A 21,867-nucleotide genomic window follows, 5' to 3' on the forward strand; every position below is an offset into this window, starting at 1 on the left:
GCACAAAATTACAAATTTATTGACACAGTTTTCACCGAAATAGATAGTATAACAAAGGAAAATAGTTTACAAATAGTAGCAAAAGAGAATAACGCACCAAAATGACCGATATTAGATAACAACAGTTATGACATGTAATATGATATTAATTATCGAGGATTCAACAAAGAATTACTATACGAGTACATTGACTAAGGAACTAGAGGTAAACAAACTTTCACAAATTCATTACACTCAATAATACAGCAACCAAAATACAAAGATATAATAGTTTTAGATGCTACAGTCTTTACCTGTACTTGTAAATGTGATACATACAGCTTGTCAGCATCGTGACATGTTTCCACGCTACAGAGTAACTTGTGTGGAAGGACTCACTTGTCCAGCAAGATTCAGTGCTAGAAAAAGGATATTGTTCGCAAAAGATAGGAATGCCACATTAAATCCATTTACTACATCAAGATACACATATATGTATATATACAGATATTAGCTAGATATTGATGATGTTACTAAGAAAACTAGTGCAATAGACTATTAACTTGACCTAGTAGTAACCACTACTGGAATCAAGCAAAATAGCGAAAAACCTAAGACTTATACATATAAACTATAACTACATATTTTACATACCTTAAATTACCTTTTATATTATATTAGTTATTAAGTAATTAATAAATATTATTTTTAATTATTAAGTATTATTGAGTTAGCTTAAGGATAATCAGTCCAGCGTACAAAAATGTTTTTTTCTTTTATAATGAATTCATAAGGCAGGATGTTCATTCAACGACGTTTATTGATAGAAACACAGAAATAATAATTTTCGTAAATACAGTTATGAAAAATAATAGAAAGTCGTATCAAATATTAACAGTAACTTAGTAATATTAACATCTTATATTTTACTGGGTTACAATTGGTAATGTAATTATGTATAATTATTGATTTTGTAATTTAATTGTACTTTAGTTTAATAAATAAATAAATTCTCTAAAAATAAATTCTTTTACGCAATGGAAAAAAAAATTATAAAGATCACGTAAAACAAAAAGTTATAAAAGTCAGGAATAAAAGAAGAATGTATTTTTCACAGACTCAAAGGGTTTTATGTAATGCGTAATGTTGCAGTTGACTTAATACATGATCTTTTTTAACAAGTTAATCATTACGATTTATCTAAGATTTTATATTATTGAATTGATATTAAAAAGTATTTCACTTCGAAAGAACTAAACTATAATATATGTTCAATTGGTTACACTACTCAATCAAGTGTTAATAAACCTTTTGAAATCAGCAAATCACATTTAATAAATAAGTATCTTATAATGTAGTCATTTGAAATCTGTTGTTTTCTAAATAATTTAAGTTTAATTATTGGTCATAAGGTACGTGCATATTTGCAAGCATCGCTTGTGGGGTTAACATGAAGTGATTCGATGTTGAAAGGCGGATAAACGTTACCAGATTTGAGAGAGCTGACAAGGTGTTCTCTTTGTTCGTTGTATAAAGAGCATTGTTAAAGCACATGATCGAGGTTTTCATTATCTGCGTTACATTTGCATTTCGAATTGTCTAAGTATTTAAGTTGGTGCAGGGATTCCGCCAAATTGTAGTGATCGGTACGGCATCTATTTATAGTTATAATGTACTCTTTACTTAGTTTTTTGCCAATAAGTCACTTTTTTTTCTCATTTTTGTGAAAAAGTTAAAAGTATTTGCAGCCTGTATTCTTGCTGCTGTTTGTAGTGATCCTGTCAGACTCCGCATGTGCTTCACGATGGAACGTTTCATATAAATCTGAATAAGAAATTTTGTTGATATCAATTTCTGATTTGTTAGCCGCGTCTTTAGCAGCCTGATCTAATTTTTCGTTGCCGTCAATACCGATGTACGAGGGAATCCAGTAAAATTGAATTTTTTAACCCTGTTTGGAATTGTTAATGTGATTGTGTTTTTGTTTTATATTTAAAATAAGACTGTTAAGCTTAAGATTGGAGGTTTGGAGAGATTGTAGAGCGCTCAAGGAGCCTGACAGGATGAATATCTCGCGAACCACTGATATCGGCCACATGAGCATCACAAAAAGCAATGCACTCAGCGATAGAGCGTGGTTGACACTTTTTTGATGCAGATGTTGAGTTTTAGAAAAAGGCAGGCACAGCCGATGACTGGACAGTTATTGATTTTACTGTGATCGATGTAAATGATGATTGCATTACTTCTGACAATATGTAGTCGTAGCATGCTTAGTAGCTTGTTGGGTTGGGTTTTTAATGCATGTCCCAGCTCGGCGTTGATTGGTATCGACGTGATATTCGTCTCGTAGTCATAAGTGTGTACAGGGAGATTATCATATATTTCTATAACGTCAGCGACTGCCTTGGTGGAAAGAGTGTAAATATTCAATTTAAATATTATATTGTTATTCTACGGATTACATAACTCAAAGCCTTAGAAAGGTAATAAAGACAAAAGAATAAATATCGAAACCCGCAGATGAGCAATTCGGCATTTATTAACTTGTATAACACAAAGACATTGATCAGCTTTGAATTCTTATACAATTACCATTACAGTCCAAGACCGTGAATCTCGCAATCTCGGCAACTTAGTCAAATCAATTATGCCTTTCATACTCTATAATATTGAATCACTCACGCTATTCATCTTTTCACAGTCGCTTCGCTTCTAGCTTCATAAAATTAAATCAATGACTCCATTTATACTTTATAAAATTAAGTCAATTACGCTATTCACACTATATAAAATTAAATCTATCACTCATTACGCCATTCATACTTTATAAAATTAGATCAATCACTCATTACGCTATTCATACTTTATAAAATTAAATCAATCACTCATTACGCTAATCATACTTTATAAAATTACATCAATTACGTCATTTATACTTCCGCACAGACGGCCATTTCGTTTCTAGCTTTATAAAATTAAATCATATTGTTCGAATTATCAAACGGTTTGCGTAGACAATTGGCGACTTACGCTAGGTTAGGCTGACTTTCGGTGACTCAGCTTGTCAACTCCAAAGACGACGATGGTGGAAGAAACCCTCCTTCCCATGCTACAACGGCTTCAAAGTCTACTTGTCTTTCGATGATCTAATGATAATAAGAACCAACTCATGGCCACACGTCTTCATCCGCTAAGCAGAAGGTACGGAGCCCTCTTAGGAGATGTTACTTCGACAGCGGGAAACAGAGTGAACCGCGCTCCGTGGTTTGAGCAGCTCTCCAAGAAAGCCTCGGCACGAAGTTGCGTGCGAGACATGGTCGAGCGAGCCATCGATCGCACTTTTAGCGAGATCATTCGATTCACTTATCGCTTCGTCACAAGAGTACATTCACTAATAACATATTTGATAGAGTACGACTTGGTTTTTCGATCGCATAAGTTCTAGAAGTTATTTACGATTTTCGCTGAGTGTAAGCACTTATTTGATCTGGCTTTAGCCAAGACATTGATATAGGTTGGTAGCTCACTGTTTAATAGGCATGAATTTAGACTCAGTGATTATAACATTGTTTGACGTGCTGTTGTGATATCCCGTAGTAACTCTAATCGCTATGCGCTAAACCTTGGAATGCTGATAGATAGTAAACGAAAAGGCCGTAATCGATAACGCAGGTATACAACATTTTGTATCACAAGCGAGCTATAATACTTCCGAAGGATTTTAGTGCGCTGAATCCAAATCTAGCCTTAGAATTGTTCCATCACGTTAGGTTTTTGAGATATCCTAACATAAAAGTGCAAAAAACACTTTTTTGACCTATTTGAGGTTATGTAGCATCGTAGATAAATTTTTTTCACAAAGAACTGTTCAAAGTAACTTAAAGTACAAATCTTTTCCTTTCAAATACTGTTGAGTTTCTCTAAATATCTTTTTTTTTTCGTCCAGATATCGTATTTTAAAACATTTATATTTATGAATTTCTCAAAATTTGATAATTCATTAACCCTTTGAAGCACACATTTTTCTATTAGCTTTTTTACATGAAGAACTTTACTCGAGGATTTTCGGGGGTGCTGAATGCGAATCTGCAACAGAATTACATTTTTTTGAATTCTAATATGGCGAATTCAAAATGACCGGATGAAAAAATTTTCAAATTTTTAAATTACGTTCTAGACATATGGATTTTGAAAAAACGTAATTCTGGTTGCAGATTCACACTTAGTAACCCCAGAAATTCTCCAGTAAAATTCTTAATGCAATAAAAGCTAATAGAAAAATGTGTGCTTCAAAGGGTTAATGAATTATCAAATTTTGAGAAATTCATAAATATAAATGTTTTAAAATACGATATCTGGACGAAAAAAAAAAGATATTTAGAGAAACTCAACAGTATTTGAAAGGAAAAGATTTGTACTTTAAGTTACTTTGAACAGTTCTTTGTGAAAAAAATTTATCTACGATGCTACATAACCTCAAATAGGTCAAAAAAGTGTTTTTTGCACTTTTATGTTAGGATATCTCAAAAACCTAACGTGATGGAACAATTCTAAGGCTAGATTTGGATTCAGCGCACTAAAATTCTTCGGAAATACTATAGTTTGCTTATGATACAGAAAATGACTTATTATTTGTACACCTGTGTAACGAACGCACATAGCTTTCGTAAAAAGAGGAATTGGTTGGCAGCGAATGAGGATGTAGTTATAGTTTTGGGGAGACTGGAAGTAATAGTTGCTACATATATGATGTAAAGGAGAGGGTTTAAGACACCCCCTTGCGGTACGCCTTTATGCACAAGCCTAAAGCCGTTTTTAATGTATTCAAAAAAAATTTTGGAGTTCGTGCGTCAAAAATTTTATGTACCTAAGAATAGGGCTTGAGCAACCGATATTGGCTAAAATCGAGAGAAGAATATCAATGTTGATATTGCCGAAAGCCCCATGTACGTCTAGGAACACGGCTACAACGTCCTTTCTTTCAATAAAGGCTTCTTCAATTTTAAGACTGAGGTTCGTAATATTGCCTATGCATGACTTATTCTTTTGAAATCCACTTTGGTCTTGTAGAATAAGGTTGTAATGTTCTGTCCACCACACCAATCGATTTGCAATCACTGTTTGGAACAACTTGCAAAAATAAGAACTTAGTACTATGGGATGCACGCTATCACCATTAAATATGGAAAGATGTGTCATGATTAAGGACGTTTCCCTGCCTTAACCAAAGTATAACAGAACTTCACGAAACTTTTTAGTATGATACTTTAGAGTATTCCGAACCCACACGCGTTTTTTGGAGATACGTTATAATCCAAAAACTAGAGAAATTTAATAATTATGATGAGCATTTTAACACGTGGTCTTATGGAAGCGCGATTGAAATGGCCAATAAATCTTGCCAGAAATAACACAGGCGAACAAATTTTTGATGACTAATAAGAAAAACATATTATTATTAAACACTCAAAGTTTCAAACCATCTTATAACAGTTATTATTACGAAATTAATATAAATAACAAGAAAATAGTACATTTGAGATAAACTTGGCAACGCCGCATCGTGCAGTTCTGCATGTAAGTATATCACGCATAGCAGTACACATATATAAGTATCTCATGCGCGACGTTGCCAAGTTTCAACTCAACGTCGATAATCAAGACAACTACTGTGGAATGGTTAAGGCAGGGAAACGTCCTTAACTTCAAGTAGAATAAATATAAATCATTCTGCAGCTTTAAATACCAGATAATACAAAATTTTTAATATTTTTTAATAATTTATAATATTTTCAGTATTAATAAATTAATACTGAAAATTGCACTGTAGCGTACATAACCCTTCTTTCTGATGGATATTACTATACACCGAAGTATTGAGTGTAATCTTTTTTTAATTAATTAATGCATCTCTTTAATTATGAAATAAAAATCATATATTTTTATTTGGTATTTCTCTCAATAATGTTAAGAACTAGTAAAAATACTCACTAAAGTAATCTTCTGTATTCATGTAAATTAATCATACAGTTATAAAAATGTACTTATTGTCTTCATGTAAACAGATTGTAAAGTACCTTAGAAGTAAATAAAAAAAATATATTTTTATTTGGTATTAGTGTATTCATTAACCTATAAGAATTATTTTATTTATTTTTTTTGTTCTGTAGCATAATAACATTTAATTTAAATCTAGTAAAATTTATTATCCATTTAAAGTATTAATCATACTGTATGAGTAAAACTTGACATAGATTCAATTTGTAACCAAATTAATATACTTTTTAGTAAAAATTTACCAAATAGTCGTAAAATTTTATAAACTAATTCTTTCAGTGTAGTTAGAAGGTTGGCCGAAGTAGCTTTTTTAAAATATTGAACTGATCCTTCACAAATTCTTTTGCAATAGACTATCATGGTACCACTTTCCGTTAACATAAATATCCTCCTCATGTTGAAAAAGATAACATGTTCAAAATTTATTTTTGAAATGCTGTGTTGCACTATCACTAAAATAAATAATTTTTTTCACATTTGGCCAGAATTTTTTTTATTTTAGGCATTATACTTTCTTACAAAATGTAGACCACTGCGGTGTCATGATTTGTGCTATTATATAATTTTATGTTGCTTTAATGATCATTTCTGTAATAAAAAAATACAAACGTATATCGTGTATTGATAATTGTTATGATGAAATGACTGAGCAACGTCTTGTACGACATAACCTATTTTTTTAGAAAAATCGATGCCAGCTAGAACTTCACCTAGTTTCAATTCATTTTTCAGTTTCTCCAAATAGTTTAATTGATTATTTGAAATAAAGTGATAATGTGATGTTAATATCACCTATTATTTATTATTTTGTTCGTACTCTCGTGGTCTGTCGCGTTAATAAGTAAGAATTCGTTTTAACTTTGAAAATATATATAAATATTGAGTTTGAAGTAAAATTATAAATGAAATATCTATAATTGTTTGGATTGGGCTTAAGGAAAGATAGACTTTACCCTAGCTTCTTATGATGCGAAGTGTTCTATGAGTCGAGCGTAAATCACAACAGCAAAGGAAAGAATTGCTTAGTTAATCACTAGAGAGAAATAACTTACGTATAAGCCAAGTTCATTCAATCTCGAGCGCTCAGTTTGCAAGGCTAGGAGAGAATACCAGCCTGTGCAAAAATCAGCGTATTTATACACAGATTTTCCCGCCTATTTTCGCAAAACAGCCCTCTTCAACTGTTTACGCAAGTGTGCAAAATCATTTTCTCTTGTTTACAATAGAATCGACAGCACTAATGAAATTCTAAATTATGTTAAATTTACAGAAGTTTATATGGATCATTTAAATATAATTTACACTTATCACAAAAAGTAGAGTCAAAAGTTATTAACTAATAAAGTTAGTTAACACAATAGCGCAATATTTACAATAAAATGATAAGAAAATGTTACATATAGCAATAATTTATCGCTTGTAGTAGAAATTTCAAAAAAGAACTAATTAAATTAGTTAACAAAATTTGAATTATAATTAATTTTCGTATTTTTGCAAAATCTTATAATGTAAATATTAAATCGGTTAATTAAAATTAATAAATTATAAAAATGTTATTATTATGTACAAAATTAACGCTTTTGATTCATATACAATTATTTGTTTACATAAATTATTAATTGTTTATTTATTGATAACAGTAATAACTTAGTTGTTATCAATGAAACGAATTCTTACTCATGTTTCTCAGATAGTCATCTTGAGTTCAGAGTATCCACTTTATTATAATAATTAACATTTACAACGTAATGAACAAATTAAATTTGCACATTAAAATTCAATATGATTTATTAGTTAAAAATAGTTAAAAATATTATAATCTTAATCTATGCCCTAAAATTTATACAGGGTGTCCCATTTTAATTTACCACCCCCTAAAACAGGTTAATAATTTGCTCTGAGAAAAAAATGTTTCAAATAAAATTTGTTGGGTTCGAAGGGGGGCATCTTTTGGCTATTTCAGCTGCGACCTTGAACATGACCTTCAAGGTCATTTGAAAGTCAAGACCAAATTTTCATATGAAATGTGCATATTTTATGGCGGATTCGGATTCTACTAAAAAAGAGAAACACTTTTTGTCTGAATCATTTTTTGATCATCAATAGGTAGGTAGCTCTCCCTTTAACTGAAAAGAGAATTTGTTCTAGAAATAAGATGTTTTAGATGAATGTTACTAGCTTCAAACAAAGACAGAGGTATCCTTTGGATCACTTAAGGCAAGACCTTCACGTCCAACCACTTAAGGCAAGACCCCTTCGTTCAGCTAGTCACGGAAATTTCAATGTCTCAAGTGCTCTATCAATTGCCCATTTTGTTGAATGCACATTTGTATTCTCTGCCGAAAACTTCTTTGGACATCTATTAATGTTTGTGGGGTTAACGCCTGGAATGCTGCAACAATTCTCTCCATCATATTTTGTGCCGTCGTCGGGGCTTCCGCGTAAACTCTCTGCTTCACGGCCCCCCACAGAAAGAAGTCCAATAGGGTCAAATCTGGCGATCGCGCAGGGAATTCACAGATTGGACTACCAATTCCAATCCAACTATTTAGGTATGTCGCGTTCAGAAATCTCCTGACAAGTAGTCGACCATGAGCGGGAGCACGATCTTGCTGGAACCACATGTCTCGCCTTATTTCTAGCGGAATGTTTTCTAGAAGAGGTGGAATTTGGTTCTCGAGAATATCTAAATAAAGCTCGCCGTTTAAATTACGGTCATAAAAAATTGGACCCACAACGTATTCCCCAACTATGCCCGCCCAAACATTAATTGACCACCGTCTTTGTGTACGGTGATCTCGCTGCCAATGTTGATTTTCTTCTGCATAATAATGCGCGTTATGAAGATTAACTCCTCCCATATTGTCGAACTTTGCCTCGTCTGTAAAGAGAGTCCGATCAAAGAAAAATGGATCTATGCGCATTCGTGTTTCCGCCCATTGACAGAATCTAAGTCGCCTGGCAGGATCACCAGGCTCAATGGCATGTGTAAGGTGCAAGTGATATGGATGAAATCTAAAATAACGCAATACACGGGAAACTGTTGATCTGGGTACTCCATGCATTCACTGAATTTGTCGCGTCGAAATATGAGGATCCTCGGCAATTACAGCACGAACCCCAAGCGCAATATGCTCTCTTGGGCCCGTCCGTCGCCTCTTCCTTCTTAAGTTACCTCCTTGAGCTCTTATCGTTAGAAATTCAATATTCCTCCTAGTAGGATGACGAGCGTCCGGATACCTTTCAGCGTACAGCCTCGCTGCAGCCTTGTAATTGTCGTGACATTCTCCCAGAATCTTGATCATGTTAACTATCTCTATCATGGCGTGTAGTCAGCCATTATCTGTTATAGGTAGATTTTTAGGGAATATTTAATCTTAAATTAATAATTTAATTTTTATTTAATCTGAAATTCAGAAAGTCAATGAAAACCTAATGATGAGAAGCTTTGAGGAGCTGTAAGAATTTACAAGCCTTACCAATAGAACGATAACGAAGCAAAAAAATGTCTTTTAGCGAGAAATAAAGCATTTACGAGAAAAATATTCTGATTCTAATATTCTAATTCCTCGGATAAAATGTAATGGTTACCTGTAAATAAACATTTGACCTTCAAAAAATCTTGATGACCTTCAGATGACATTGATGGCTCTTAAGCAAGTTCGTGGTGAAGGTCACTACAGTATGTCCCTCATTGAATCTAGTAACATTCATCAAAATCATTCTTAACTGTGGGAAAAATTCTAACCTCAGTTTAAGGTAGAGATATCTAATGATTTTTTCTACTTTTTTAAAGCCGTTTACAACAAAAATTTGGGATTTTTTCAAAAAATGATTCATACAAAAAGTGTTTTTCTTTTTTAGTAGAATCCGAATCCGCCATAAAATATGCACATTTCATATGAAAATTTGGTCTTGACTTTCAAATGACCTTGAAGGTCATGTTCAATGTCGCAGCTGAAATAGCCAAAAGATGCCCCCCTTCGAACCGAACAAATTTTATTTGAAACATTTTGTTCTTTGTTTGAAGCTAGTAACATTCATCTAAAACATCTTATTTCTAGAACAAATTCTCTTTTCAGTTAAAGGGAGAGCTACCTACCTATTGATGATCAAAAAATGATTTAGACAAAAAGTGTTTCTCTTTTTTAGTAGAATCCGAATCCGCCATAAAATATGCACATTTCATATGAAAATTTGGTCTTGACTTTCAAATGACCTTGAAGATTATGTTCAAGGTCGCAGCTGAAATAGCCAAAAGATGCCCCCCTTCGAACCCAACAAATTTTATTTGAAACATTTTTTTCTCAGAGCAAATTATTAACCTGTTTTAGGGGGTGGTAAATTAAAATGGGACACCCTGTATAAAAAATACTTTGTTACATTGAAATTATTCTTAATTAACGCATTTTAATTGAACAATAAAAATTATTATATCTATATTTATAAGTAAAGTGACGTCACGCTCCTTATACGGTCATGAAATTTGACTCTAGTACTAATACACATCATATAATATATCAGGTGGCGCCGTTTAATAAACTAATTGATGTAAGCAGATTTACGAGTTTAGCGGTTTGCAGTAATCCAGTGAAAATAAGAGAAGAGCTCATAGATAGGACCGTTACAATAAGTACAAGGTGTGGCTATTAACCGCTTATGATCTGTGTCCACTTATGTGAACAGATATTGAATCTTTTCATTTCAAACAGTTCTAGTGTATACATATGTGGATATGCATTTATATAAGAAAATATTGTTGAAATAAAGTATGATTAAAAGGGATAATTATTCCATATATGTATTTATTATATTTGATGAGTGGCATTACAGACATATGATCTTGAAATATTTATAAATCTACGGACACTAAAACTACACGCTCGACTTCGGAGCCTTTATATCCAATAACTGTTAAGTTGTAATTACGCAACTCAGCACTCATCAAAATTTCAAAGAGTGCATCGTATTGCTAAGGTTTGCATTCTATGCAATGCATTGTAGTGCTGAGCTCTACATACATTTATTTTATATTCTAAAAATATATCCACAAAATGATATATTCTTTAAGTTTTTAGCACAAAGAAAGAATAAATCCATAAAAAAATTTTTTTCATATATGTATTGATGGTGCCGATCAAATGAGGTTAAATAACAGGACTCATGTAAAACATTTTTATTTCACGTACATTTATTTACTGTCATATTCAATGTATAGTCCTCTATCTCTACAACGCTCCATGTGAATTTTTCATTGTTCGAAACAGTGCTGAACTCTTTTCCTGTAAGCTTCTTCAGAACGCGTTCCACTTTTTCTTTCACAGCTTCAACAGAATCAAATTGCATTCATTTTAATGCAAATCTTACCATAGGGATGAGATAGAAATCGTACAGCCCAAGATCCGACCAATACTAGGATACTGTACTTAGCTTGAACCTTTTGAAAGATAACGTCAAAAAAGAGCCGGTTCATTGTCTTGGTGGAGAATCAATGACTTGTTTTCCTATATTTCGAATCTTTTTTTCTTAAGTATTGATGGAGTTAAAAAACAATGCTAAATGTAGTAATGTTGGTTGACACTTTCATCTTCAGAAACCCACTGAAGGTACACAATTCCATGAATATCAAAGAAAACAGTCATCACTGTTTTGAATTTTGATTTGCGTATTCGTCGAACCTTTTTGGCTTCGATGGAATTGGGCTCTAGCATTGTATGGATTAGCGCTTTGTTTCAGGATCAGTAAAAAACCACGACTAGTCACATATATTTATCCTTTCTAATAAGTTTGAGTCATTTCCAATGGTATTCAATGTGTCAGTACAAAATTTTTTTACAAATTTCTTGTTGTTCGAATGAGATAATTTTAGGCAAAATTCTGTCATGCTTTTCTCATGCTGATATTGTCATATGTAATTTGCCTTAGACTTTCTTTCTCAATCCCTACAAATTCAGCATCACACGAATACTTAACTAACGGTCAGATTGAACCAGATTACCTATTTTTCGATATTGTCATCCATTTTTGACGTCAAAAGGTGACTTGGACGTTAATTATTTTCAATAATTTCTTGACCATCTTGAAAACATGTAAACCATTGCAAGATACGCGTACGCGATGAACATTCATTGCCATACAATTTTTTCAATAAATTATAAGTTTCAATAGTGGTTTTACCAAGTTTCATGTGAAATTTTACATTTCATTCTATTGTTACACTTATTTTCCCAATAAAATAAAAAAAAACAATTCTACTGCAAACGAAGACTAGCTGTACGGATTTATTTACAGAAGAGAAAATTACTACATATGAAAGGACAAGCTTTAAGGTAAACACCTTTAGGTTGTCAATGTTTTGAGCATGTGTTCTTCATCTGTAGCAACACCAGTCTCATTATTTAATAGCCATAGCTCGTAATTAATATTTCTACTAATACGTACATTTTGGCTACCCAATCTCTTTTTGGAAGACTGTACTTATCAATTGATTGCCTGATTGCCATACACTAAAATTTACTCACAACATTTTTCTATTTTACAAATCTATTTACCTATTTATCTATTTATTTATTTTACAATCGGTAAGTGTAGTTGTAAACCTTGTAGATTTAAACAAAAAAATTTATTCAGATTATATATTATATCGAAAAATTAAAAGACATTCATTAAAATCTCAGATAATGCAATATTTTTTTAATTATTATTATTCTATTATTCTTAAATTGATTTTATTCTGAAATGAGGCATTTTTTCAAGTCCATTATAAAAAAATTTAAAAGTGCTTTTTTATACATGTACGTGTTTACAATTATTTTATTAAAGAAAAAAATGTGTATCTAACCCTTAAAAATATATTTGTTTAATTTATCTAAATTTATAGATTGCAACAAGTGATATACATAATGAATGAATAAATTCTTAGTTTTTTATTTCTTACAATTTCCTATTACCATAATAAAGTATTTAAATATTCAGGAAATCGTTCAACTACTCATCATTGTTAGAACAAATTTTAATTAATTTAAAATAGTTATAAATAAACAAAAAAAGTGTCTTGAAGAGTTACATCATTTAAATAACGTTAACAACAAATTAAGCACAGTATTACCAAGTAACAAATAAAGAATATTTTTACTATTAAAAAAAAAACATCTAGTTTTACAAGTCATAATTTATGATCCAAACAAATACACAAATTATATCGTACACTATTTATACCTTTTTTTCATCAAAATGGTATCCTTTGGATTTTATAACAGTTCGAAAAAACTTTAGCATTTTTTTAACCAATTTATTTAAACTTTCACTTTTAATTTTTTTCTGCTGTTCTTATAAAATGGTCGATAAGTTTGATGCAGACGTGGGGCGTATTTTCTTTTGATCGAACGATTAAATTGTTCCTACAGTAATTTGATTGGGTTTAAATTAGGAAATTGAAGTGGCCATTCCATTAAATTTAATTTTTTTTCTTTTCAAGTAAGGCTAAATATTCTGTACATAATTTAGAGGTGTGTTGTGGATCATTGTCTTATGAAAAAGTGAATCAAGAACCAATAAAGCTCGTTTCAGATGGTATGATGTTGTCCTCTAAACTTTGTTTATATTCATTCATTTTTAATATTCCACCAACCCTATCACCGACTTGAAACAAAACAACCCAACCCTATTGCATTATAAATTCTCCATCATATTTCACGCTAGGAGCAATAAAATCTCTTATGTATTTTTCATTTTGTCTTCTTCATACGTAAACTTTTTTTCTGCTACCAACAATTTTGAATTTATTTTTATCGTTCCACAGAAATTTTCTTCATTAATTGAGTATCTATTTTTTATGCTTTTTAGTCTATAACAATTGTTCTCTAACATTTTATAATCTCAAAAGTGACTTCTTAACCTCTTCTGATCTGTGTCCACATATATTGACAAATATTGAATGTTTTCATTCTAAATAGTACTAATGTTCACATATGTGAACACGCACTTATATAAGAAAATGTGTCCACTAAACGTATATTCCTTTACATTTTAAGTTTTTAGAACTATGGAACAACATATCGATAAAAAACATTTTTATATTTGTCCGTTCATGGTACCGACCAGAAAAGGTTAAAAGCTACATGTCTGTAGATACCTTTTTCTTTAAACCTGCAAATTGTAAAATCACTTACTTTATTTTTTAATGTCCTATTCATGTTAGTTATTAAATCCAGTCCACATGATTTTCTATTTCGTAAACTTGTATTCACAATATATTTGTATTCACAATATCTTGTATTCACAATATCTTCTGAAGATGTCGTTTTTCTTATATATTTTCTATTTAATTTATTTTCCGTACACCGAATTTCTTCAAACTTTTTACATTATAATCAACGGTTCGATTATTAAGATTCTACTTTTTTATTATAACTAGATAGACAAAATAATTTTGAACAGTGCTTCAATTTGATTACACGTAGCATGAGATAACATGTTCTTTTTTGCCATTGTGTATAATAACGATTCGTACCGATCAATTGCAAATAAACTACTTATACATTTGTAATGTAATGTTGATTTACTTAATAGAAAAAAATTTTCGAACATCCATTTCGTAGAACAGAAGACTTTTTATTATCACATGATATCTAGTATATATACAGTGCAATGATTAAGCATGTAATTATCATTACCAATTATATTCTTATAAAATTGATTCTTCGTGTTTTTAAACAATACTGAGCTGTTTTCATTTTATTGTAATAAGCGATACAGTATAACGTTGATGAAATTAAATTTGAGTGGATCAATGTATAGTTAGAAAGAATGAATAATTAGTTTAGTAATAAATATTTAATTGTAGAATAATTTTTAATTAAGTTTTTTAATGAAAATGAAGCACATTTTTTAATTTTTTTATAACTTGAAAAAGTATATAATTTAAAAGTAAATCAATTTCAGAATAATAGAATAATAGTAATTTATAAAATGCCGCATAAGTGAATGTTAAATAAATATTTTTTGAATTTCTTGATATGTCAAGAAATTGGAAAAATTTTTTTTGTTCAAATATCGTTTCAAGATGCAGATCTATGCATCTTTTTGTTCTTTAACATTTTTCTCTATCTCTCTTATTTGTTTAAATATTCACATTCTAAAAATAACGTGTTTTTTTATAAAAAAAATTGGTACAAAACGATTTCAAAAAACGCGCTATTCCTCGTTTTAAAGTTACAACAATTATCTTTCAAACAGTCGGTTTTTTGAGTACCTCGTTACGGGACTTATCTACAGCGGGTCAAAATAACACAAGATTTTTGACGTTTTTTCATCTAATTTTTAATACCTTAAAAGAACTCACGTTTAAAGTTTTTTAATTTCATGGTAGCAGTTTTTGATTATTTTCATCTACTATTTCGAATACCGTTGGATTTTTTGAGCTCTGACGTTTTGCTCCTGAGCAGTAAAAATTTTTAGCTCTCATGATTTTTGCGTGAGTTAGCAACTTCAGGATTGTCGAAAATCATTTTTTTTCTTACTTCTACATGTTTAATATCAATGTTTTGATAACTCAAAATGGAAGTGTAGATTAGTACGTAAGACCTGAAAAATATTTCAGCTCGACCGATGCAGTTTAGAACAAGTTATTCAAGAAACAAAATTTTTACACGGTTCATTTTTACATGCAATTTTTTGTCTCAGATTTTATAGTATACAACGCATTCCCTCTACATACAATACGCATAAAACATCATTGTCATCAATGGCATATATGGTTATGAACTGCAGATGTAGGTAACATCGCTATCTGTAACCCAAAAAGATATTCAAATTGATCAGCTTGTTGTTTCGCAGAAATCAAATAGATAATACATGATATGAATGTTTATGATATCTTTCAAGAAAGGTAAAACTGTCATGTGACTAGGCTTCAGCGACTATTTTTAAATCAATTTTTAGAACATAATCAACGGCAAGCAAGTGCATATAGTAGAAATTAATTACGATACCGATTATGATGCATCAATTTTAAACTATTAGACAATGTATCAGAGAAACTTATTCGTTCCAAAAAGTAAGTCGTTCAACCCATTTCATATTAAGTGGAAAAGGCCCGTCGTTACCGTAATCCAAATTAATTTCTACTATATGCACATGCTTGCCGTTGGTTATGTTCTAAATATTGATTTGAAACCTACTCTTATGATAGTTTTACCTTTCTTGAAAGGTGTGTGAGAGGAATAGGAAATTAATACAATATGGTGACGGAATAAATTTTATAAGTTTTTGTCAAACACAACAGCTATATTGATTATTATAGTGTCGATAAACCAATTTAAAAATATAAAAATATAAAATATGTCAAATTTTTAAGTAAACATTAATTAAACACAAATCGATATTGTAAACTTTCATTTCTTTTATGATTTATGACGATAAAATAAATTTCGTAACGCTACCGTGCAACAACATTTCCTTATTCAACCGTTAACTGTTGGGTTGCTGAGATAATAACACCTAATGTGATAATATCTCCAACATTTCTCAATTTTTAGACGCTAAAATTTGAGTTAATAAATTATGATGCTGTCTTTCAAGTAAATTATAATAAATTCAAACCTGAATAAGTTTTTTCGGGTTATCAAAATTATTTACCGAAATGTCATAATATTTTTCCAAATAAATTCGGCTTGAAAAGATCTTCAAGGGAAAAAGTATTTTGATTACCCGAAAAAAACTCACTCAAATTTATTAAGTATTACGCTATAAAACCAATATTTATCAACTAGAAACCGAAAAATCTACCTAGCATGGCGGCGGGGGCGATATTTCTTTATTGTAATATACCAGATATAGGTAGATCAGCTGAAGCTAGCTTAGCAAACCTGTTCACTAGTTGCCTGCAAGTTTCGAGAAAACTCGACAGTCGCCGCTTATTTGAAGGTCCGCAGTCAATGTTTGCGTTCGATTGCGTAACAATCACTAGTACTTGCTGAGTAAACGCGTGCGGGTAGATGTAGTTGAGATTTGGTTCAATTTAATGTATTTAATTTTTAATAAATTTTTGAATATATTACTTAAATGGTTAAATACCAGTGCATTGTTTTCTAAACATACTATTTTATTGTAGCTACAGATTGCAGTAAGCTATTGATGATTAAACGAACTTGCAAGTGAAGTTCGATCACAATTATATGAGTAAGCTTGTTCGAAGATATTTCACTAACGAATTGCGGTACTACAAGTGAAATATCTTCGAACAAGTGTAGCGAAATATAACTATTGTCTTGTGTTATACTCGGGTTATACATTGAATCTTTACAACCAAAACAAAAAAAAATACAACTTATTTTGAACTAAATGGTCAACTTTGAGATGCTGGATCTTTTAAATTTAATTAATATATTCAAAAATTTATGAACAGTTAAAAAGTTCTAAAACTTACTGTGATACATTAAATCTGAACGTAATTGGACAAGCCATTGACAAGATAATGTTTTTTGAAGATTACCGTATAAAATAAAATAAGTTATTTTTTCAATTTTACCACATTTACTTGAGGGATACTTGAAAATATAAGCTAAATTTTTTTCTGGCGTTTGCAGTTTATATCTTGAAACAAAGGCATTTGTTTGTATCTGAAAAGGCTTGAAAATCCGTATTATTTTTTTTTTTTCAATTGCCGTAATAATTTTGATAATCTAGATCAATCTAGATGATCCACTGGCGAATCAATTGATGCGAAAGATTTCTCAGTCTAATGCGATTTTTTTCACAAAGATACATGCTTCTATAATGAGATGGCGGTTTTATTTAACAGATAGTATTCAAAAGATTATTATATAATTTTTTCAGAATTTGATTTTATTTCTGAAAAACATATGGTTTTAAAGTCAAGTAACTATCATTTTCAAAACGATAGTAGTTTGGTGTTATACTGATTAAACATGAATTTTGTAATTTTGCAATTGAACACATTGTGTTCCACTTACCTTAGTCTAGGCGTAACAAGGGTTTTCGTTGAACTTGAATGTCTCTGAGATCACCTAAGTGATTTATATCCATTTTGATCTCCTGATTCTTAATTTTGATGGTGGAAAGCTGTAAATGGTCAAAATAATTTGTTATTAACAAATTGAAAGCTTAAATGATCATAACTTTGTTGCTAATCAAGTTATCGGGCTGGAAAATGAGTCAAATGATTACCTATTCATTAAGGAACGTACTGGTTTTTTTTCAGGTGGCAAAAATATTGATTAGAACTATAAATATTGCAAATTAACCAACAAAAAACGTCGACGACTACATATTTTATTGTTTGAAAGGCCATAATTTTTGTTTGAGCTATAAGAAAAAACTTTCTTGCATGGCGGCCATTGGAATTTCGAAAAATAAATCGAACGTTTTAATGTTTTGTTACTGGAATGTCTGCTTTAGAAAACAAATTTAATAGTTGATATCAAGTATGTAGCCTTGATTGTACCAATATTCCTAACTAACCTAATGATATTTACGAATTGATAAATAATCTGCATATGTCTAAACGGTTATAAAAATATAAAATCAATATAAATTGTACATTTTCAACCCTCAGTCGTAATTTTTTATTTATTTATTTTTTTCGATAACTGTCTTAAAGATAGTTATATAGATTGGAAAATTTTATGAGACATTATAAATAAAACTTTTTAAGTTATGAAATATGGAAAATAAGACTTGAATAAAATTTTAAACAATTCATAAATATAAACGCATATTTGTATCATAATTCAATAAAGATAAGAAATCAAAGTGGAAAAATTAATGAAAACCAAATTTATTTGAAAAAATGTCTGAATTTCACTATTCCGCTGACCTAAATTATATTGTATATCAACTAAATTTAAAAGAAAATGTGTAATATTGATAACAGAGTGCCTAACATAAATTATAGAGCTTGAATAGTTTTGTGTGATAATCTTATTTCTAGAATAATGGACTGTGGAAAAGAATCCTCGAAATCGTAACAACGAAATTAAAATAAATCAATCTGTTTTGAAAAAAACTCGATTTTTCGATTTTCTATAATTTGTGGAATAAGAGAAAATATGAAGATGAGTCGACTATCATCGCTAGGAATAAGCAACGGTTGATGGGAAGCACGCTAAAATGTAGGGTAGAATAAGGTTGAAGCAGATTGACTAGCGGAAAATTTGAGTCTTGCGCATGTTATCTCTGTAGCATTTGGAAGATTGAGAGACAGGCAGCAACAAGGCAAGAGAGATCGTGCGAGAGGTGTGGAGACTCGCACAAAAAGCGTGTGGCGTCATCGGCACCCACACGGCCGAGAGTAGAGTGTAGTGACGGTCGTGGCCGATTGCCATATATGCGCTAGCCACGCGAATCGGGAATCGAGATTGCGTGATTTGTCGCTTGCGGTAATAGAAATCTCGCCATGCACGGCAGTAGCTCGATGGATGGCGGCGCATGCTGCGGAACGCTGCCCAGCCCCTTCTTACTTGCCCACATGTTCGCTTGGAATATTGCTTAGACTTTCCGGATCCTTAAGGCCGAGTACTCGGGTGCCGGATCAGTTGTCGTTTTTCGGAGCACGGCTGCACTTCTTCTAACCCGGCGTTTTCATTCTACGGAAACAACGCGCATACGCACAGACACATACACGCGCACGTGTGCATACACATATACTTTAGATCATAGGCCTCAACGATCATCTGCTCAACGATCAACGACCTTTTTAGTTTTTCAAGTGCCATAACGAGCTTGCGCCCACCAGTGTTGCAATTGACGATGCTGCAGAGTTAATGTAGCTGACGCTACTGTGAACAAAACAACGATCGCAATGTCGAGGCAGGCTTACTACAAGGACCGGCTAGGCTTCGACCCGGCGGACTCGTTGCAAGCTGGACAGCGTGACCATTTCAGAGACGAGCAACAGCAGCAGCAGCAGCGTGGCTACGAGGAGTCTCTCTCCAAGTTTAAAGGTCAGCGACTACTCTCTAAGCTCACGTCGCTCGAGGACAGGCCCAGACATGCCCAAGCTGGCCACTGGGGCTGCTGGGCCATGTTCGCCGAGATTCACGGTAAGTGACACTCTGCGCTGACTGCTTTGTACTGCCTACAATTACCTGCTGCATGTTGTTACACGTCTTACCCTCCACCACTGATGCGTCTACAACTAGCTCTCGTCCCTCGATCTACCCTCTATCCTCCGTTTTAATGCCTGCTACTACTTGTGCTGTTAGCTTATCTTGGCGAGTTTTTGTTAGCTATTATTATTTTAATATTCATGAGTTAGAGTAGCAGGTTGAATAGAACACATATATTGTATCCAGGTTTCCATTTGAGTCAACCAATCATTGGGAAACACTCTGTTGTCACTTGCTAATATATCTCAATTAAAATCATCTCGAGCGAAATAACTATCAACTTTTACATCATTGAACTTTATTTTTTCATTTCTGCCGAAAAAACTTCGTTCCATCAATTATAATTTATCTTCTTCAATATTTTGAACTTCGCCTTAGATGCCCAGCTCATTAAATAAACAACCGGTGGCAGCAGTAGTTATATTACTTATACGTATTCATATAGGTATAACTATAGTTACAAATGCTACTAGCTTAGTTCGCATTTTAATTCCCCACCTTTTCATAAACACGACGAGAGCTAACTTGCGTGTCAGTATGCTTGTCCGCAGTGTGTCACTTATCTAGCATTCATTTTTTTATTTTACTTTTATTATTATAACTTCATACGTCAAGTTTTGACTTATTATTTATTAAAAACTACCTGTAACTCACGTCAAATATTCTGCAAGATAGCGGGAGATCATCGTTGAAATCTACGTTCCTATATATTACATTTGGCCTCAATCATTTTCAGGAAAAAAAATTTTGTTCATTATTATTTGAATTAATTAATAGCTTATATGATGATTTTTTACGAGATATTTCTGGGAATTAAAAGTAAGAAAAAACAAAAATTATTTTCATACTATTTGATTAACACCCGACTTCGTTGTGTATAATGTCGCGTAATCCGCGCCTTCGGCATTCATGCCTCAGGGTGCTGTCGCGCCCCTTGATTGTTAGTCTTTTTTATCGAAATAAATGTCTGAGAATTTAAAGTAGTGTTAATACTTTGTTAGTTTTAATACTAATACTATAAAATATACACTACTGCTCAAAAATTTTAAGTCGCTCAAAATGAAAACAGCAAATTTTAAGTTTTTTTATTACACATTCTGTCATAAAAAAATGTTATATCACTTATTTGAAAGCTCTTGTAATGCCCTTATAATATAATATGAAATTGTTTTCTTGATATATATAGCTGTACTGCGCGTGTTTATTCTTTAAACTTTATTCTTGACTTATTTTTTATTATATTACAAATTATTTTGTAGAAAATTATAATTTTTCAAAAATTATCTACATTTTGAATATCATGCACTTAAGAAAAACAATGATAAAAAGAAAATGATGTATTTTTCGGTGGGGAATATAGTTATAATGGTTTTATTAAAAAAAGAAATTTTCTTATTCTATTTTTTTTAATTATTATATTAATAAGATTAAATCAATAATATGTACATTTATTGATTTCATCTTTAACATGCATAAACAATATGTAAAATTTTTAACAACTTATATATAAACCATATTTTTTATATATTTACAAATTTTACATTTTACTACATTTATGAACAAAACAATAACAAATTTGCGAAGCGAAAATGAAGTAGAAGCAATTATATAACAACGAAACAAACTCATAGTAATCACATAATAATCGGTCTCAAATAGTAATAGAAAAACTTACTTATATTGCATCAACAACATTTTG

General features: G+C 31.4%; 1 protein-coding gene across 2 annotated transcripts in view; it reads left to right on the plus strand.

Moving 5' to 3' along the window:
- The window catches only part of LOC131666766 (dystonin), a 540,494-nt gene that overhangs the window by 11,810 nt on the left and 506,817 nt on the right, over positions 1-21,867 (plus strand). For both annotated transcript variants that reach the window (XM_058939663.1, XM_058939671.1), the window contains exon 2: positions 19,761-20,003. In XM_058939663.1, coding sequence (XP_058795646.1) covers positions 19,862-20,003 — 142 coding nt within the window. In that variant the 5' untranslated portion in view covers positions 19,761-19,861. The remainder of the gene's footprint in view (positions 1-19,760; positions 20,004-21,867) is intronic.

This window comes from Phymastichus coffea, unplaced genomic scaffold, assembly GCF_024137745.1.
Source record: "Phymastichus coffea isolate CEN01 unplaced genomic scaffold, Cenicafe_Pcof_1.1 PCOF00004, whole genome shotgun sequence".
Lineage (NCBI taxonomy): Eukaryota > Metazoa > Arthropoda > Insecta > Hymenoptera > Eulophidae > Phymastichus > Phymastichus coffea.